The 20,028-nt window shown below is 36.2% G+C and overlaps 1 protein-coding gene and 1 long non-coding RNA gene across 30 annotated transcripts in view; one reads left to right on the forward strand and one right to left on the reverse strand.

Annotated features, from left to right (window-relative positions):
- The window catches only part of TRDN (triadin), a 362,263-nt gene that overhangs the window by 200,546 nt on the left and 141,689 nt on the right, over positions 1 to 20,028 (reverse strand). For 18 of the 19 annotated variants that reach the window (XM_072832697.1, XM_072832631.1, XM_072832729.1 and 15 more), the window contains one exon: positions 14,708 to 14,785. In XM_072832697.1, the coding sequence (XP_072688798.1) occupies positions 14,708 to 14,785 (78 nt within the window). Of the gene's footprint in view, positions 1 to 9,770; positions 10,094 to 14,707; positions 14,786 to 20,028 lie in introns of those variants that run through there. The other variant, XM_072832736.1, reaches the window with a different exon arrangement.
- LOC140636916 (uncharacterized) overlaps positions 1 to 20,028 on the forward strand; it is a 46,135-nt gene that overhangs the window by 3,146 nt on the left and 22,961 nt on the right. For 10 of the 11 annotated variants that reach the window (XR_012034182.1, XR_012034179.1, XR_012034162.1 and 7 more), the window contains exon 2: positions 17,221 to 17,326. The exons of the other annotated variant lie outside the window; for it this stretch is intronic. This is a non-coding gene — a long non-coding RNA (uncharacterized lncRNA). The remainder of the gene's footprint in view (positions 1 to 17,220; positions 17,327 to 20,028) is intronic. 11 annotated transcript variants of the gene reach the window in all.

Raw genomic sequence — 20,028 nt, forward strand, 5'->3', positions numbered from 1 at the left:
TCTGTCTTCATCCATAAAAGGTGGGGGGACGAGTAGAGTGTGTTTAGAGCCCTCTTCACCCCTTTATTCCTTCATTCTCCAAATGAGGCATGCTTCTCCTTGCATTTATTTCTCAATTTTGCTGGGAGCGGGTAACTTAGAAAGCTTTCACTTCATACATTGCTACTATATGTTTTCTGGCTTTGAGATGGCTTAAAAAATGTTAAATCTGGAGAAAAGCCAAATTTTAAGGCTTTAAGTAAATATGTATGTTGTGTATGTCATATATACATGAATATGTGCACAAGGTATCAGGTGGTAATAAGGGTCAGGATTAGAGGATTAGAGAACGAGAGGATGGAAGGCAGCATTGCTTTTTGGGGTTTCTTTGGTTTTGAGTTTTTTTTTTTAAGGAAGAAGAAAGGTAAATCTTTCCAAATGGGTAAGATTTGAAGAACGTGTTAAAAAATATGGGAGAGCTCTGAGCTATGGAGAAGACTTTTGCAGCAGAAGAAAAATATCTGCCAAGACCTTGAACGTAGAATCTGTTGTTTGTGGTATGACCGCCCCATTTTACTGTAAGATAAGAGACCACTGAGAGGTTTCAGGCAGAGAAATTATATGACACTGAGTTACATTTTAAGAGGCACTTTGGCTGTTGCTGGGTGGTGTTAAGTGCCCCGTTGGACTCTGTGATCCTATTGTAAGGAAGAAACTTAAGAAAGTAAAAGAATTCAGTACAAAATTTTCTTTTTCTTTTTTCTTTGTTTTCTTCCTCTGAATTTTATTTGGGATTCTTGAAGGAATGGAACATTGTAGAATGGTGCTAGGAGAACCTCACTTTACATTGTAATTAGGTTGCTATGGCAGCAAAACTCTCTAAATTAAGGACTTCACTCAAATTATCTGGCATAACTAAACTGGCCTGTCAGAACCTGAATCCGTTGTCTTTGCCTTGGCTTTTCCTTTAGTGATTGCTGGATTATTCTTGGAAGCCAGCTCTTCTCATTACCAGCTATTAAAACAACCAATTCACAACCAGCAATCCTATAGCACCTTTCAGTGACTGCCCAGAGACTCTTAAAATGACAATGTTCTCAATCAACAGATGTTTATTTTGCCTTATGCACACCCCTAGCCAGGGTCCACACTTTGAAGAGATTCCTTCCAGGAACTAGGTAAAGGAATAAGAAGTGGGAAAGCTTAGTTACAGTAAGGACAGTTCATTAAGCCTCAAAAGGATTATGGACAAGGGATCTCAATAATTATTTTATGTGGTCAGAGCAAAGTAAAAAAAAAAGGGGGGGTAATTTTGGTTGAAAATGTTACTTATTTCAAGGAGACAGGAAATTACACTAACAGATTAAAGCACGTGGCCTTATGGGCATGAGCATTTACTTGGTCCTCAGGTAAAAAGTCTATACATTCTGTAGCCAGTGAGGAAATGGACTCAGGAAAAAGCCACTTGCCCAACTTCCCAAACCCCATAAATGACACATCAAGGGTTCCAGACTAAGCATGACCGCGCATCCCATTCTCCCTCCTGCAAGTGGAAAACGAAGCTTGAGGTAGACTCATTCTATCAAAAAACTTGCAAGTCAGCTTGACCCCAGTTTTGCCTCTACCCCATGTCATCAGCTTTCAGCCCCCTCACAGCCCGTTTTCAGACATAAGGACAGTTTTCTTTTGGACGTAAGGACAGGTTTTTTTTTTTTTTTCCATTTTTTATTTTGCAGGCAAAAGGGAATGCAAAGAGATAGATTCTTTGAAACATTTCAATTTGCAAAAAAGTGTCTTATGTTAATTATACTTGATATTTAAAACAGATAAGGTAGATTTCCCCTCAAACCTTTCAGAAATGATAAAAGCTTTTTAAATAAGTGATTGTGTTACTTTTGAATGGGTTACATTTACATAGATGAAGGTTGCCACATCTATTTATTTTCACTTTCCTTTTTTTTAAGATTTTGTTTATTTATTCATAAGAGACACAGACAGAGGCAGAGACACAGGCAGAGGGAGAAGGAGGCTCCAAGCAGGGAGCCTGATGTGGGACTCGATCTCAGGACCCCAGGGTCACAACCTGAGCCCAAGACAGATGCTCAACCATTGAGCCACCCAGGTGCCCCTGTTTTTTCACTTTTCTATCTGGAAAGAAAGAACAAAGGCAGCCTCAGTGTGTGTGTGTGTGTGTGTGTGTGTGTGTGTGTGTGTGTTAGAGAGAGAGAGACAGAGAAGAATAAGACAGAAAAAACTCTGGTTTTTATTTTTCCTCTCAATGCTTTTACATTTCAGAAAGCAAATACTCAAAGTTTGTTGACTTTACTAAGCAAGAAGCTCTCCATCTCCATGCATTTATCTCTGGATCGCTTCATATAGTACAATTGCAAGTTTTTGTTGTTTCCCTTGTGGGGTTTTTTTTTTTGGGGGGGTGTTGTTTTGGGTTTTTTGGTTGTTTTTTTTGTTTGCCTGTTTTTGTTTTTTGTTTTCTTTGGTGCTGCTGACATTTGGAGACTTTGGAAGAATTCTTTTAATACTTTTAAAGTTTATTTTATGTGTAATCGTTGCTTCCTCAAGGTCTTTTATTGTAAACATTTCCAATGTGTCTTTCTATAAAGGTGAGAAAAGCATAAATACAAGATTCTTTTCTAATCCCTTTTCATTTTTAATATCACACAATTTATAAAAGATTACTTTTTAAATATTTTCACCTCGATGGTTTTATTTTTTTACATTTTTCTGTATTTGGAAATGGATCACAAAAGTACTTCATTACATCTGGAACGTCAAGAATGTCTAGAAACATCAGAAAATTGAACTTTTTCTTTTTGTGATGAAATCATCAATATTAGAGAAAGCTGGCTATCATTCAAAATTGAAACATACATCACTTTACAGTGTCATTTCAAAGATACTGCTATTTTTATAACAGATTCTTGAGAAGTTAGGACTTGATTTACTACATAAATTGAAAAGACATAATAGTTATTTAAAAAAATAATATGACTTGAAAATTACTAAAAGTTATTGGTATATTGGGCACATACATAAGTCTGATTTTCAAATGAAACCTTTCAATCTAAAAAAAAATATGCCTAATGGACGTCAATATTAAAAAGGAAACAGGTATCCTTTTAGAGAGTACAACTTTAAAGTTGCCAACATTTTATATGTTGAATTCAGCTTTATTTTAACGCATGGGCTACATAAATTTCATCTTCTCTCATGAACTATACCAAACTACTAACAAATTCCTTTGTTTCCTCCTTACACATTATAATGTCTATTCCAGTAGATAAAAAAATTATGTTTTAATGTTAAAAACATTAAGAGCATTAAAAAATTTTTTAAAGACATTTAAAATCCACATCTAATTGAAGTGAGCAACGCCCACTCTTTATTACGTGAACAATTGCCAAGACTCTTTACTCCATTTGGCTAAAACACCTGGCTTTAAAGACTCATTTTGTTCTAGAGAGGAAGAAAAATATCTTTTGGAATTGTAACAAGATCCTATTATAGGAAGAAACATTTAGGTCAAGCTGACTCAAATAACAAAATAAATGTTTTATAAAGAAAAACTGGTACTTACATGTTAGAGCTTTGAAGGAACCCAGTTCTTTTTATAAAATGCTTTATGATAAAAATTTGCTAGCATGAGAGAGTTCCAATCAGAGTTCCATAATAAGAAAGCTACTAATAGATCACATTAACTCATATGTCCTCCTTTACTTCCTCTCTGGTCCTTTATAGATGAAAACACAGGGGAAAAAAGCTGTTTTTTTTTTTTTTTTTTTTTTTTTTTGATACCATGATAAAAGTTCTGAGAGAAACTTGAGACAACAAATAACAGATGGGTCCTTTTCTGTTTCCTGCTTCATGGGTGCCACCCCTGCTACAGGAATGCTGCTAAATAAATACTGTACTGGAAGGTCAAATCAGACAGGCAAGCCCCAGCTATACTGTCAGATGTGTATAAGGAGAAAAAACTTCTCTTATAGATCGGTCAATAAGAAAAAGTTACTGGTTTTCACCACACAGTCTTTATAATGATCAATAATAGGAAATCAAAACCAAACAACAAGGGGAAAATTCTAAGTTTAGAGGCGCAAGTTTCTTATGAAATATATTTGATGTCTACTAAAATGTATTTATAGTTCATAATCCATGGGAAACTCCCATTTTTTCCCATTCCTCTTTCCCTGTTTCTTGACACTCTTCTACCTGTTTGGTTTTATGTTTCTTTTTAAAAAAGTTTATTTGACAATCAGTTATTAAGACTTTTCCACAATACTAAGTGAATTACACTTGTCTTAACACACTAGGTCAAACATAACTGTGTTATCTCGTGTTCAGCCCTACCACAGTGTTGCAATCAGAAGAAACAAGAATCTAAAATTCCAGGAAGGGTTAAAAAAATAAAAAGAAAATAAAATAGGAGGAAGGTTTGAAAATAAATTTAAATATTTCCTGAAGTCTTTCAAACAGCTAATGTTGTTAGCTGTTAGACAGTCTAAAGATTGATTCTTTTATTCAAGCTTCCCAATCCTCCCTCATGCTAGCTGTTTCCCTACCCCCTCCCCAAACCCTTCTCTTCCTCAAAAGCACACTAAAAACTTACTCTAGCCCATACTGGATCTCCTATATGCTTCTCTTGACTTCTTTTCTCATTATCCAAATCTTTTATTTTCTTCTGGGGAATAACCCTTTCTGTTTCAACATGAATACATTTAATTCTTTGGATTCCTTCCAATTTTTCTGCTTTTTTAGCATATTCTGAGAAGAACACAAACACTTGGGACCTGACTAGGTAAACCTAGAATATGCCTTAGATGTTAAGGTGGGGGAGAAAAACTGAGAATATTTATGTTAATATTTGTGCATCCATCACATATATAAATAATCAGTTTTTAAGAATCCTTTTCAAGCCATTGGAAGGTGAAAGTCAAATAAACAGTGTATAATACATATAAAATATGCCTTATCAACTACTTATGTATTGATAAGGCTTCTAGTCAACGGTAGGCAATTGATAGTTAAGTTTTCACAAAGTCAAGTTATATATGGATTTTTGACTATAAGAGGGAGGACAGTCAGTTCCCTCCACATTGTTTGAAGGTCAACTGTTTATCACTATTATAGATATATTCTCTTAGATAATTTACTTGATTTCTCTGATCTTCTCTAAATTCTAAAATGATGTGAAATCATATTCACTGCCTAAAGTTGTTTTGAGGATTAAGTAGGATTGTTTAAAAAAAAAAAAAGTAGCATAATTTTTCCCCATGAGGAGTAGCCTCCTATAATTATCTCATCTCCAGACCCTCAATTCTTACCCCTCAGCCATTCAGACTTTCTATAGCTGATACAATAATCTATAATGCAAATCAGATCATACTTCTCCTTTGCTCAATGGCTTTAGTAAGCTCATGCAGTCCATGAGGAGGTGTAAAATCTTTAGCTGTGTGTGCAAAACTCTTCAGGATATGATCCAAGCCCTGTATTAAGAAATTATCTAGAGTTTCACATATAGTGACTAATGTAATTAGTGCAGTTGCCTTATTATCTTCTATAGAGAACAATGAAAGAAGTACCATAAAATGTAATGATTTATTATATACACAGAGAACTTTCATGATTAAAAAATGATAATAATAATAATAGCAATTAATAGTTGAGTACATAACTATTCTAGAAAATTTAAGTTGGAGTAACCTGGGTGGCTCAGTCACTTAAGCATCTGTTTTTGGCTCAGGTCATGATCTCAGGGTCCTGGGATCTATCCTTTGGTTGGACTCCTTGCTCAGTCTGCCTCTCCCTCTAGAGCCGTCTGCTCCTCCCCACCCACCCCACTTGGGCTTTCCCTCTCTCTTAAATAAATAAATAAATAAATAAATAAATAAATAAATAAAATCTTCAATAAAAAAAGGGAAAATGTGCTAAGTCGTATATATGATTTCATTCAATTGTGTTAGCAACTTTCTAAGTTAAATAAGTAGTGAAAGTAGTTTGGTTTATATATTTTACCAAAATTTATAACTAAAGGTCAATTCCATTAAAATTGCTGAAAGATATAAGTTTATTTCACCACAAAATAAAGAAAAAATATTATATTGGCCTAAATAAAGTTCAATAAAATTTATTGTGTCATAGAGTTAATGGAATAAGAACTGGGCCAAATTTCTATTTTATTATTTTATGCTCTTTGCTTCTCAGGATATATCTCACTGAAGAGCTAAGGTGATAAAGTTCTTGGCTTAATAGAATTGTAAATAAAACATTACTAGCTCCTGTAGAACATTGTCCTCGGATGCATCCTATGGTAAGAAATAATCTTCTAATAAGTTTCTTATAATGCTCCTTTCTCCTCTACACAAATCCTACCAACTCACTCTTTATGGTCCAATGCAAGTCTTGTGATTTCATTGCATAGCCTTGCCTTACTCATATCTCATCTTTCTCCTAACTTTTACAGCCTTTATGATCTGAACAACTCACTTTTGTATGTCAGTAAATAATGCTTCATAGTGTTATTCACTGCTTAGGGGCATGCCTGGTTGCCCCAACAAATAGACATCTCTCTCCAGACCACAACCATACTGTACATATCTATGGCAGCTCTTTTTTTTTTCTTAAAAGATTTTAGTTACTTATTTGAGAGAGCAAGAGAAGGAGAGAGAACAAACAGGGAGAAGGAGAAGCAGACTCTCTGCTGATGAGAAGCCTGAGGTGGGTCTCAATCCCAGGACTCTGAGATCATGACCAGGGCTAAAGTCAGATGCTTAACTGACTGAGCCACCCAGACACCCCCAATAGTGGCTATTTAATCACTAGGCAAAACCATGCAGTCTTCCTTCTGCTCTCAAGGCAGTTTATTACCAACCCACCAGCCTAAAAATAGTAAGCTTGAAATCTCTGGGTAGAAGCAGAAAGGGACTTAAGAGACCATTCAAGTTCTGGTCCCACACTACACAGGTAAAGAAATGGAGACCCTAAAATGTCAGTTGATCTGTCAAAGATCAAACAACTGATTAGGGGAGAAGCTGAGATTAGAAGCTGAGTCCTTGGTCTTCTCTCTAGAGTTCTTTTGCCCACCTAAGAGTGATGCTTTTATGATATTATTTACAATCACCATACTAAGTATCAGTCATTTATTTATTCAAGGTATAGAATATTTATTCACCTTATATTTGGCTTTATTTATGCCAATTATATGTTTATAAGGGAATATTAAAAGTAATTTTAAAGAGGGGCACCTAGGTGATTTGGTTGGTTAAGCATCTGACTCTTGGTTTGGCCTATGTCATGATCTCAGGGCCCTGGGATGGAGCCCCCGTTGGGCTCTGCATTCAATGGGGAGTCTGCTAGAGATTCTCCTTCCTTTTCCATCTGCCTCTGCTTCTCTCCCCACTTATGCTCATTCTCTCTTTCATATAAAGAAATAAAAATCTTTAAAAATAAGTACTTTAAGGAGAAGATGCATACTTAATAAGGGATCACTTAACTTCTTTCTTCCACATACTTGCCATAGGAAAGTTGTAGCAATTTTTACACTAAATGTCCAGTAATTACAAATGGGTGGAAGTCTTCTATTCTTCAGAGCACAATAAGAACAAAATACATGATGTTTTGATGTCCATGTTGAGTAGAGAGAAAGAAAAAAATCCTTTCTCATTGTTGATTAAAAATAATGAAAATAATGGGATCATATCTGGTAACTGTGCTTAATACTAAGATTTTATGAAGCAGCTGTTTTTGGTGATGGGGTGAGGATGGACAACATTGCCCATAGTGATTTGTTTAATCACCAAGGATTTTGTCTTAGAGCAGTGAGGGGCTAATCCCTTCCGAGAAATACAGTTCTTATAAACATTAGATGATAAAGTGGCTCTCATACTAAAGGTAAGAATAACCCATACTGTAAAATAACAGTTGCCACTCCATTCAGGGGAAAAGTCAATAGATCGGTTCCATAATGAAATAAGTGGTTAACTATTTGAACTTGCAGACTTTTTAGCCCAGTGGAGCTCCCAGTAGACATGGGAATTCTCTCACAAAATGCAATACTTTTTTTTGAAATAATGTGAGAATTAATATTATATTTGAGTTAGTCCCTTTTAAGTGATGTCTATAATTAAATGCAAATTGACAATGCCCAAGATGATTATTTGAGGTGGTTGTTATAGGAGATCTGTTTATTGCTATTGTAGCCAATTTTCCACGGCCAAAAATGTTCTAAAAAATACAGTCAGAGTCAAAGGAAACAACTGATTTAATACACAATTAGCCTTCATATCCAAATATTTAAAGCAATAAAAACTTCATTATGATGTGCAAAGCATGTGATGTGGGAAGAGGAGTGAAACTGAACAAAAGCAAGATACAACTTCAAGACATGAAACAAATAGCCTGAGATAAGAAGCACACCAACGTTTCCAAGAAGGAGTTGAGTGCCATGGGAAACGTATTTTCTTTGTTTTAAGTGCCATGAAAGCATAAAGGAAGCTTTTAAGGGCCTTACAGACATGAGAGCAGTTGTAACAGAGCAGACTCGTAACAAGGTCTATGATTTTTAAAAATCTACTGATCAAATTGTAAATTGTTTCCAATGCCCTGTGAACAAATTTAATAATCCAGTCTATACCTAAAGACAAAAAAATGCAGAATATGTTTAAGCTCCTACATTTTGACCTGTTATATCTGTATTCCTCAAATCAAAAAGCACACTTCAGTGCCACATGTAAGTTCCTTTTTTCATAATGCCATTTTCTTGCAACTTGGTCCTAAGGAAGTTCCAGACTAAAATAGTGCATCAAGGGCTGTGCATAATCAGCCTCACTAAAAACAGCTTGATTAATACTAAATATGTCCTAGTTCCTAATCAATTATGTTAATGAAGTCGCAGGCAGCACATCTGCAAGCCCTGACAAAGCCCATGATCTCAGCACCGCCTGATAACGTGGACTCCTTGGAAAGCTGCTCGGTGCCAGTGTCCTCAGCGTAAAAATGACTTCTCTGGGAATTAAAGGGAGGTACTAGCAAAAGCCTTGTAATCCCGCAACACCGTTGTTACTCACTTAAGCACAGTATTGGCTTCCACAATGAAATGTCAAGTTACATCACTCTTTAAAGAGAACAATGGAAACCTAAGTGTCCCGCTTTGCAAATGACACATCCTTTTCCAAGTGACAGACTGACAGGCAAAACATTTGCTACTTTGTGTTTTATGAACCTCTAGTAGGAGATAAACTGGAGTCAAGCACTTGAATAATCTATCAAAATCTGCCTCAAATTGGGGAATTGGAGTTCCTTGATTTATGTCTATCTTGCAACAACAACAACAGAATTAGAATCCAATGAAACTTAAGGTGACACTATTATTTATGGGCTCTCCTTGTCCTGTGAACACTGGGGCAGTGAGAGAGTCACTTGTCAGTTTGGTGTCAAATTATCTCCAGGCATATAAGCTTTTATGGTTCAAATGCTAAATGAAATGTGAGTCTGATGTCTCTCTCTCTCTCTCAACTGGGTTCTAAAAAGTTTTTCTAAATAATCTGCTTACTAGCTAGGTAAATGCTACATAATAGTTGCTGGTGATGAGATTACTGTTTCTGTTTTATTACTTTCAGGATGATTTAGTTATATTCGAGTCCAGCTAAGACATCTAAAAAATATTTAACTCCCATCAATATCAAGCATATACAAAAGCTGATGCAAGTTGGGAATTTATGCTGGTGAAAAACTATGTATGTTGGATAGGCAAAACACAAATCATTGAGTACTCAAAAAAAGAAATATTTAAACAACTTTAATTGTATGAGATGACATTTAAGCTGCTTTATTAGTAACAAGGCTTAGAGGTTACTCAGTACTATGGACTGAATTGTGTGTCTCCTCCAAATCCATATGTTGAAACTCTAACCCCCGCATGATTGTATTGGAGACCAGGCCTTTAAAAAGTGATTAAGCTTGGGACTCCTGGGTGTTTCATGGTTGAGCATCTTCCTTCGGCTCATGGCATGATCCTGGGGTCCTGAGATCGAGTCCCGCAGCAGCCTCCCATGGGTAGCCTGCTTCTCCTTCTGCCTATGTCTCTGCCTCCCTCTCTGTGTCTCTTATGAATAAATAAATAAATAATCTTAAAAAAATAGAAAGTAATTAAGCTTAAATGAGGTCATAAGAGCAGAACCCCAATCCCATAGAACTGTGTCATTCTAAGAAGGAGAGCCACCTGTGCTCTCTCTTCACCATGTGAAGACAGCAAGAAGCAGATGTCTGCAAGCCAGGAAGTGGGCTCTTTCCAGAACCCAACCACCATGGTCCTCTGATCTTAGACTGTGAGAAAATAAGTTTCTGTTATGTAAGCCACCCGACTTGTGGTGCTTTATCCTGGCAGCCCTTGCAGACCAAACATCAAGGGTTGATCAGGAATTTAAGAAATGATTATATCAAGAGGAAACTATCCTCACATAATCATCACACGGAAATGGTATCTGGAGACAAGGGAGTGAATGGGGGAAGCAGATGCATGTAAGTTGATGGAGACAATGGGAAGTTCCCAGTATTCAAGATGACCACACTTAAAAATCAGTAAATTTTTAAAAAAATTGTGTGGGCCAAAAAATTTGTCTGTAGCATTTTGGGACGGGAGGTGAAAGTTTCAACCCTTGGACTAGCCTCGGCCTGTTCTCTAAATATTCAAGAAGCATATTATTGATTTGGAGTTTTGGAGCAAGATTTTACATATACTTGACATTAAATTGTGATCTCTAACGACCAAACAAATTCTTTTTTTTTTTTGATTGATATTGATACAGCAATGACTTATAGATGATATGGGATTTATATTTAAAATTTGCAACTACTAATTCATTCCATTTGGGTAGCTGGCCAAATCAAAATATTTTACATATTATACAATAGGTTATTATAATTTGCAAGTATAATGTAACCTTTCCCCCCATTCCCACTGGCATTTCTCTTGTTCTCTTTTAAGCCTTTCTAGAATGCTTAGGTAGTTGGCTTGAAAACTGTTGTTCTTTCCCAGATAAATAGCAGTCAGAATTTCTCCATGAGTGGCATTTTAGTTTTTCTGAGGGACATTTGGCCAATTACAGATCATTCAGGTGACTAATACTAAAATAAAGGCATTTTAAGAAATATTCAGTTGCTCTCCACCCCCCTCTAAATCATGTAGGGATTTGCTACTGAGATGTAGTTTTGGATCAACAACATTAGCCATCCTTCGGAGGTTGGTAGATATGCAGAATCCTAGGCCCCAGCCTTGGCCTACTGAATCCAAATCCACATTTTCACAAGATCCCCAGGTGACCTGTGTGCACATTACACCTTGAGAAGCATTGCTAGGGTATTCTAGACTGAGGTCAGAGGATGATGTTTCTATTGCAGAACTGCATGAAATCTAAAGCACAAAACTTTATGTCTTTGTCTTCTAAAACTTGTTGATATCTCAGAAGACATGAAGGTAGGATCCTCAAATGTTGATGTCTGCATAGTAATATACTAGAAAGATCCTTCGGCATAAACATAGAAATTCAGGGCTGGACTCCCAGACTTGCTATTTACTAACTTAGCATAAATAAAATTCTAAGCCTACATTTGTTAAGCCTTAATAATATCTACATTACGGGGTTTTGAAATCTCAAATGTAAAATGCATGTAAGTATAGAAAACATAACATTAAAAATAATTGTGGGTTGAAGAGAGCTTAGCTATAGGTGTGATTTGGTCAGGATCTGGCCAGAAAGTGCATAGAACATGCTAATGTCAAAACATGACCTATGGAAAACATCACCTGACCAGCTACCCAAATTCTTCCCTGACCATGGACTATATGAAACATAAATTATCGCTAAAAGGATCACTGGATCTGTGGTCAATTGGATAATGCATCTCTCACCAAGGCATTCAGATTTAATTAATTTAATTAAAATAAAATGGAGAAAAGGCTATTTGAAACAGGCTACCAAGTTCATGTTTGCTGTAAAGTAATTGGTTAGATCTGTAAGGGTTTTTGCACATGGACATAAACCAAAAGTTCTCAAAATTTAATGTGTTCAAGACTCACCTGAGGAGCTTGTTAAATAGAGATTTGTCTTTCCTCTCTAAATTGCCAGAGAATCTGATTCACTTGATCTAAGATATGGCAGGAATATGAATTTTTAACAAGCTTCACAGTTGATGTTGGTGCTAGTGATCTGCAAACTATTCTTTGTGAAAAGTTGTGTTAAGTCAATAAAATGCAAAGAAAGAACTTCCTAAGTTCATCAATATCAATCACAATAATAAAAACTTCAATCATCATAGTCTTTACTATAATAAAACTTCCTAAGTTCATCAATATCAATCACAATAATAAAAACTACAATCATTATTGTCTTTACAATACCTCGTTGTGATAAGTAATATGAGTATCTGTGTTTTACCAATAAAGAGACTGAAACCTTAGTTATTCCATTTAAGTGCATCCAGGTAGAAAAAGAACCAGCATTTGGATCCAGACCTGTGTGACTCAAGAGCACAAGCTATATATAAAGCACTATACTATTTTCAAAGACACCGGGTTCCCACCATCTCTCTACATAAAAGAAATGATCAATAATGCCTGGGTCCCCTTTGTAGAAGGGGTTTGGAGGATACATGAAATGAACTGAACTTCTCAGACATTTCCTCATTATTGGAGATTTCATTTGGGAATGGAGTTTGAGGGACAGAAGATCCGTAAGGTGTAGAGGAGAGGACAGGTTACATGAACGAATAATTCTAAATAACAGCCATATAATATTTTCTTGAATTCCATATACCAATTTAGAATGGCCTGCTCAGTAATCCTACCTGGATATCCCATGGGAACCTGTCATATTCCAGTCTGTCTTGAACCCATCAACTTTCTGCTTCTCCTCCTCAGGCCTATTTTATTTCAGTGGTTTCCTGTCTTAGTTAATTGCATTTCTATCTACCTGGATATCTAAATCAGAAAGCTGGAGTCATTCTTATCACTTGTTGCATTTCAGCATCTATATTAATCAGATACTTTGACCAATTGATGGCCTTTCCATATGCTTTTCTGATCTATCTGCTTTTCTCCATCCATAACAGTAGTGTTTAGTTCCGGCTTTGTAACTGGGTTGGGTTATTTTCTCAAGTGTCTGTAACCAATGTCATGACACCTGTCTAGCCCAGCAGGATGGCAGTCATATTGGGCAGTCAAATTGATCTTTTAAAATGAACGTGTGTCCCATCCATGAGGAATTCCTTGTCTTCTATTGGAAAAAAAAAATAAATATCTTAGCTGAGGAGGAAATATTTGTGCTTGTATATGTACAAAATCTCTCTGGAAGGGGGGGAAAAAACCAAAAAAAAAAAAAAAAAACAAAACATTGGTTGCCTGTAAGGAGAACTGGGTAGTTGATGCATCAGGCTGGGAGGAGACTTTCCACCCTATATCATTTTTGTAACTTTTAAACTTAGAACCATGTAAATGTGTCAAAAATTTTAAAAGGAAATAAAAATTCCTTAGCTGGGTGAAATAGCACAATGTCAGACATTTGCAAAAGAAATAAAAAAAGTACAATGAGAAAAAAAGGAAGAGAGAAAGGAAAGAAGAGAAAGTTTGGATAGGCAAGAAAAGAAAAATTTTGGTAAATGTATCTGAAGGCTGAGTATATTGCAGATTTTTTTTTTTTTACTATTCAATGTTCTATAATAATAATTTAAAGATAAAAATAAATCCCCGACAGCCCGGGGTGGCTCAGGGGTTTAACGCCACCCTTGGCCCAGGGCTTGATCCTGGAGACCTGGGATTGAGTCCCACGTCGGGCTCCCTGCATGGAGCCTGCTTCTCCCTCTGCCTGTGTCTCTGTCTCTCTCGCTGTCTCTACTCTCTGTGTCTCTCATGAATAAATAAAATCTTTAAAAAAATAATTTAAAAAAATCAATCCCAAGCTTAGCCTACAAGGCAGGTCATGACCTATACTTTGCATGCCTTTCTATGAGCTGTCCCAGCCCCTCTCCAAGCTGTCTTACTTATGTTTCTCTGGACTAAATCCCTTTCTTTCTCATCCCCATGGCTTTGCATATGCCAATTCTTTTATTGGTAATGTTCTTGCCTTCCTTGCTTATCCCTCCCTATTCTTGGAACTTTAGCTCCACAACCACCTCTGCAGAGAAGCCTTTCCTGGAGTCTTCCTCACTTCTTCCAACAAGAGCTATGCCCTCCCTTCTCTAAGCTCCCATGGTACTCAGCACTGACTTATTTTTTGGTTCTTACCACATTGTGGTAATTGGCACAACCCTTAGAAGCCAGCAACCAGGGCACCTCCTGTAGGCTCTGTACTTTACAGGGCTCTATGGGCCCTCCTCTTGCTACATCTTGTCCTAGATCTAGGAGTCTGTGGTAACAGCAAGGTGTGACCACCTGGAAGTTTTTCTCTCTTATACTCCAGATTCTAGGACCTCTAATTTTTTCCCCCAGACATTTCTTTCTCTGCTACCAGTGCTATAGTTACCAATATAAAGCCTCAAGGGGAACTTTTTGGTTTTCCAAAAAGCAGCAAGTAGTAATTTCAGGAAAAGTAAACTGCAGCTTAGATATACTAAAGCTATTTGAGAAAATATGGATTTTGTTGTTTCTGCTATTACTGTTTTATTTCTCTTCCTTCTATTTTATCTACAACAGAGAAGACTTTAGGAAAAATAAAATACTTGCCTTCAAGAGTAGGTGATGCCGGAGTGGGTCTGGAAGCTTGTACTGTTGGTAATGGAGGTGGTAAGGCTGGGCTTTGTCCTGTGCACACAATGTAGGAGTAGGCATTGAAAATAAAAAAGGATTAACAAATTTAATATCCATGACTAAAATAGCTAGATCTGTCCCCAACATGCATAATTCATAATCCAAAGTATAAATTCATATTATTATGCAATAAGAAAAGTGTTATTAGCTGAGATCTTTAAGCGGATACATACACAGGTTCCGTTATCTTCAGAACCATTTCTGAATATATTACTTTTCCTAGATGTATATACAATGTTAAATATATCTACTGGACTTCATTAAAGGAAAATCTACATGCAATCAAATAAAGCAATTTATTTTCAATATGCACTTTAAATTATGGAAACTAAAATCACAGAAGCTGAGAAGACTCCTAATATAGAGAAAAATCACCATTTTTTTTTTCATTTAACTAAAAATTCTCAAATGATATAATAGGGCAATAAAAGAAGGTTAAAATTCATGGGCCTTTTGATATTGAACAGGTACATTTTCTTCTGCCAAAATAAATGACCTGCAGTTAAGTAAATAATGGGCCAGAGGGAAAATATATTCAGTTTTATAGAGTCTTGAAAGGCTCCCTCAAGTCTCTGGGCTTATTATGAACTGTATAAAAACCCACAATCGTTTCTGAGTGCTTCCTTATCCCAAGTGATTTCTTTAATTAACCAAAACCATCCAGGCCATGAACTGTAAACATTAACTAACATATGATCCCATATGAAATGCTTGCAAAATGTTTTATCATTAATTTTCATTCCACAAATTTCTGCTGTGTGTTTCTTTTAAATTCAGGAATTGATGTGGGCATATGCACCTTCTAAAATCTCACTGACAACTAGATATTATCAACTGTCAGCAGACCTGCCTGCTTACTGGAAGCTTTCCTTTTTTAGAGTTTGTCAAAATTAGTTTGCTCTGGTGAATTGTGGATTAGCAAGCAGAGCAATTGAAGTGGCACACATATCACCCTCTGGGGTGGTGAGAAGGGAAGCATCCCAGACCCTCATGCCAAAGAGAAGTCTCTATTCATTATAGAATTTCCCTACAGTTGTTAAACTCACCCAGGGTCATTCTTGAGCATGTTTGAGTATGCATAAAAGCACATTGTCTCATAACATATAGGCCAAATACCTCGAAAAGTATCAATCCGTATTCTTATCAATTTTTTTTCCTCCTGAGAGCAATATTCGATAGAAACATATTGCAACGTGCAAGTTCTTCTTTCAGTGTACACAGAAAAGATGAGGCTGGGAACTCTAAAAAAAGTTTGATCTCCTTTATTTTTCCCTAGCTAACATTTATATATTGTTTACTCTGTGCCTAGAGCAATCCCAATCAGTTTTTGAAATATTATGCTATTTAATCTTTGTAAGATCCTTAGGGTGTAGGTGTATTTTCACTTTACAGTTTGAAAACTAAAGTGACCAGGTTTTCAGGCCATTCAGCAACTAAGAAATGGAGCTGAATTTCCATGTAGGCTCCAGATTTGGGGTGCTTAAAGCCTCTTTAAAACTTCCTAGGGCCAGAAAAGGGTCTTTTACAAGGGAATCCATGACTGCCAGTGGAACTAACGCATGAAGCATCCACCCTGAACCCCACCTTCTTTGTAAGTCAAAGGCACATATACTTGTAAATATCCATTCCCAAGTCTTGCTTGAGAGCTATTCTTGAAAAACTATTTCTAAGGTTGGTTGACATTTTGTAGCTCTTAAATCCAGGAAGAATCTAGATTTAGGGAGGAGTCCATTAAATGATTAAAGTTTAAAATCCAAGTGGCCATGAATATAAATTAATTGTTTCCAAATACTGAGGCTTTCAAAAATATCTTCATAGAATGGTTCCTGTTCAATCTAAGCCACTTTCTCCTTGTCATATACTTTCATGAACAGTGGTGATGCAAAATCACAGTCCTTTATAGTCTCAATAAGCTTTTTAGAAATTTATTTCAAAATGAAATTCTTTCTAGGGAATTATTCATAATTTGCACTCGAAAATATTTTTAGATTTTCTGGGAGGAACTATGAAGTCATTATTTTATTTTAAAAACATTTCAATGTGCACTTATTATGTGTCAATACCAAAGACGTTAAGCCCCAGCCCTGCCTTCAAGAAGTTCTCAAATACTGACTAAAACAGATTTAGATCAATATAATAGATTGCTATAATAAAGTGTGATGATGAGAAATTTATTTATACAGAGGGGATGTTGCAGAGAGATCCCTGGAGGAGGTTAACTGTAACCTGCGTTTAAAGATGTAAAATGAGTTTGCCAGATAAAGAAATGGGAAGAAGGGATTCCACACAGAGAGAATCTGGCGAGAAAAAAAATTAATGGAGGCCAAAATTTGGAGGACTCCTAAAACAAAAAAACTGGCACAAAAAATATAATATCTAGTTTATATCAAATTCTCTAAGACGGTGACCAACTATATTATGCTTCCCAGAGTGGCTGACTGCACCATTTTGAGGCAATGGACACAGTGGGGAAGTAGGACCATAAGAAGAAGAGAAAGAAAATCCAGAAGTCTTCCTGCCTCCATAGTGACCGTTGTAAGTCACCCTGGCAAAGGAATTATTAGCTCAAAGCAAATTTATATTGTGGTAGGGAGCACCCAAACAAATCAGATATATCATCCTCGAGTATGACATGTGACTTAAAGAAAATTCTTCTTTTATGTCCAAATAATGTCAGAGAATATTCTTGAAATCAGAGACCATTTTATATATGAATAAGTACATTATATAATCAATAATGCTTATGTAATGTTATACTAATAATAGAATTTTATAGTTAAGAGGGCTGCTGAGTATAAAGACTGTATGTTTAGGGTCAAGTGGTAAGAGCTTCAGCTTCATCACTTACAATCTGGGAAAACTTGAAAATCCCATGAAATATTCAAGCCTCAGTTTAGGGCCTTCATGAAATGAGGAGAGTTTTTAGGGCTGTTATGGGGATTCAGCAATGCAGCATCTAACACAGTAAATACTCCAAATACTAATTTTTTCAATAATGAATTTACAATTTGTATCCCATCTAATTACACAAGAGGACTCGAAATAGACTTTGAAAGTACATAAACAAAGATATAACAACAGGTAAAATTAAACTTGACAGAAATAGCAGAACTCATTTACAGGGAAGAAGCTTATAATTTTATTAGGAATATATTCCTTTGCAATTCCTGAGGATTGTTACTTTCCGAAGGAACGATTTAGGTTGTTGAAATTTATGTTGGGACTCTAAAGGTGCCCTTTATTTTACAAGCTATTACCTGAAAATCCCTCTGACATTCAAACATAGTGAATTGGCTTTATTTTTTTTTTTCCTTGAGTGATTTGGGCTGGCTTATTTCCATAATACCTGAATGGCGTGTTTGTAAGCTGCCAATATTTTATTGTTCTGAGTTTTTTCTCACACGAATCAATTTGATTGTTTTTGGTTTAGCCAAATTCCACTGGGAATAGTAGGCAGTGTGCATTCCTTCTAATGATCTATGTTACCAATGTTTTCTTTACACTGCTAGAAATGATGCATGGAATTACTTGAAATCTCAAGTCAAGTAGGAGGCTATGAGCTGAATTCAGATGATATAAAGTTAAAAACAATTCACTACACTAAAATTTAATTCATCTGTTTTTTTTATCAAAGGAGATTCCATACAACATTTCTATACAACTAAAACCTACCCCCTACATCTTGAAACAAATGTTGAGGAGATGTTTTTCTCTAATGCCTGATAGAGATTTAATTCCTTAGGCCACTATTACATTCTCCTGGAGGTACTGAGTATGTCCAGAAAATTATAAACTCCTTGAAAAGCCTCTGTACTGCCAACAATGAGTAGTGATGGATTCTGGAATAGAGATGGTATCATTCTAGCAAGTGACCATTGAGTTAAATAAAATTCATTTACATTTTTAAAAAATGCATTTACATAATGTGTATAATAATTACAAATTCCAATCTCAGTATATTCTTTCAGTTTCATAAAAATCAGTAATGAATCTATGAGTACAGGAAGTGGGGAGATCTGAATTTAATAAGAAAATGATGGTCAAGTTTGTTAAAGCAATAACATTAGTTGTATGCATTGCACAAGGTTCCTAGGCTGAATGTTTTTATAACATGTAGAATAATATTTTTAAAGTTTGGAATTGAACAAATAGAAAAATTATGTATAGTTTTATATCTTAGACTGAGCCATGTGATTGTGCTAGTGTCCTTTATTAAAAGTAGGGACATTTCACTCTCCAAGTTTCCTTACTGAGTGTCTTTCACTTGCCATGCACTTTTGAGAGAGGAGTAGAAGGAGTTCGAGTATCAACAATTCCTCCCTTTCCCATCCCATCTATTAAACAAAAATTTTAGATCCCTCATATAATAATCCTAGGTTTGTGAATTTGCCTCTGCAATGAGGACCTCACCAGTAAGGAACCACCTGAAGAAGTTCAGGACTTCATATGAGGTGGGTGGATCAAGGAGGTGTTTACTCCAGTATAGGCATCTCTATACCTGCCACTTATGAACTGTTAAATTCTACACAGCTACTTTGCATCCCTTATACATAATCTCATGGAGAGGGTACTCAGGAAACAGGCAATTATTCCTTAACATAGGTCTTAGTTGTTTCAAGGACTTAGAGAACAATAAATCTCTGCCCTAGCTGGCTTGTTGTAAGTGTTCATGGGCATATTAGTGCAAATGAAATCACTGAGGGACCACAGTGAAGACAAAGACCCTCTTGTTGTAGAGCTTATGTTAGAGATGGAGGGAGACAGGCTATCAACAAACAAGACAGATCATTTTTTAGCTCAGGAATGTAGGGACATCAAAACAGAGTGGTGAGGCAGACAATGCCTTGGGGAAAGAGATGGTGCTAAATTGGACAGAAAAGGAAGAGTAGGGCCACCATGAAGGAGGATTCCACTAACCTCTGAAGCTTTGTGCAAATTAGAAAAATGTGTCCATTCTGAGTGTGTGGAGTCCATGGTGGCAAGGTTTGACTAGGAAAACCCACTTAGTGCAGAATTAAGACTCAGCTCTTTCCTGGGCAGTTGCTGCTCCAATGCAGGGCATGTTGTCTCAGGGTGGAGGAATCAGAGTAAGGAGTCTTTGTGTAAGTACACAAACTGCACAAATGCAAGACATAGGAAGTAGCTCTACCTCTAAGGAAAACACACTAGAGCTCTGACTTGAATACAGCAGAGCAAACGTCAGAAAGATCTCTGACAAAAGGATTCTTGACATGGTA

This window comes from Canis lupus, chromosome 1, assembly GCF_048164855.1.
Source record: "Canis lupus baileyi chromosome 1, mCanLup2.hap1, whole genome shotgun sequence".
Classification (NCBI taxonomy): domain Eukaryota; kingdom Metazoa; phylum Chordata; class Mammalia; order Carnivora; family Canidae; genus Canis; species Canis lupus.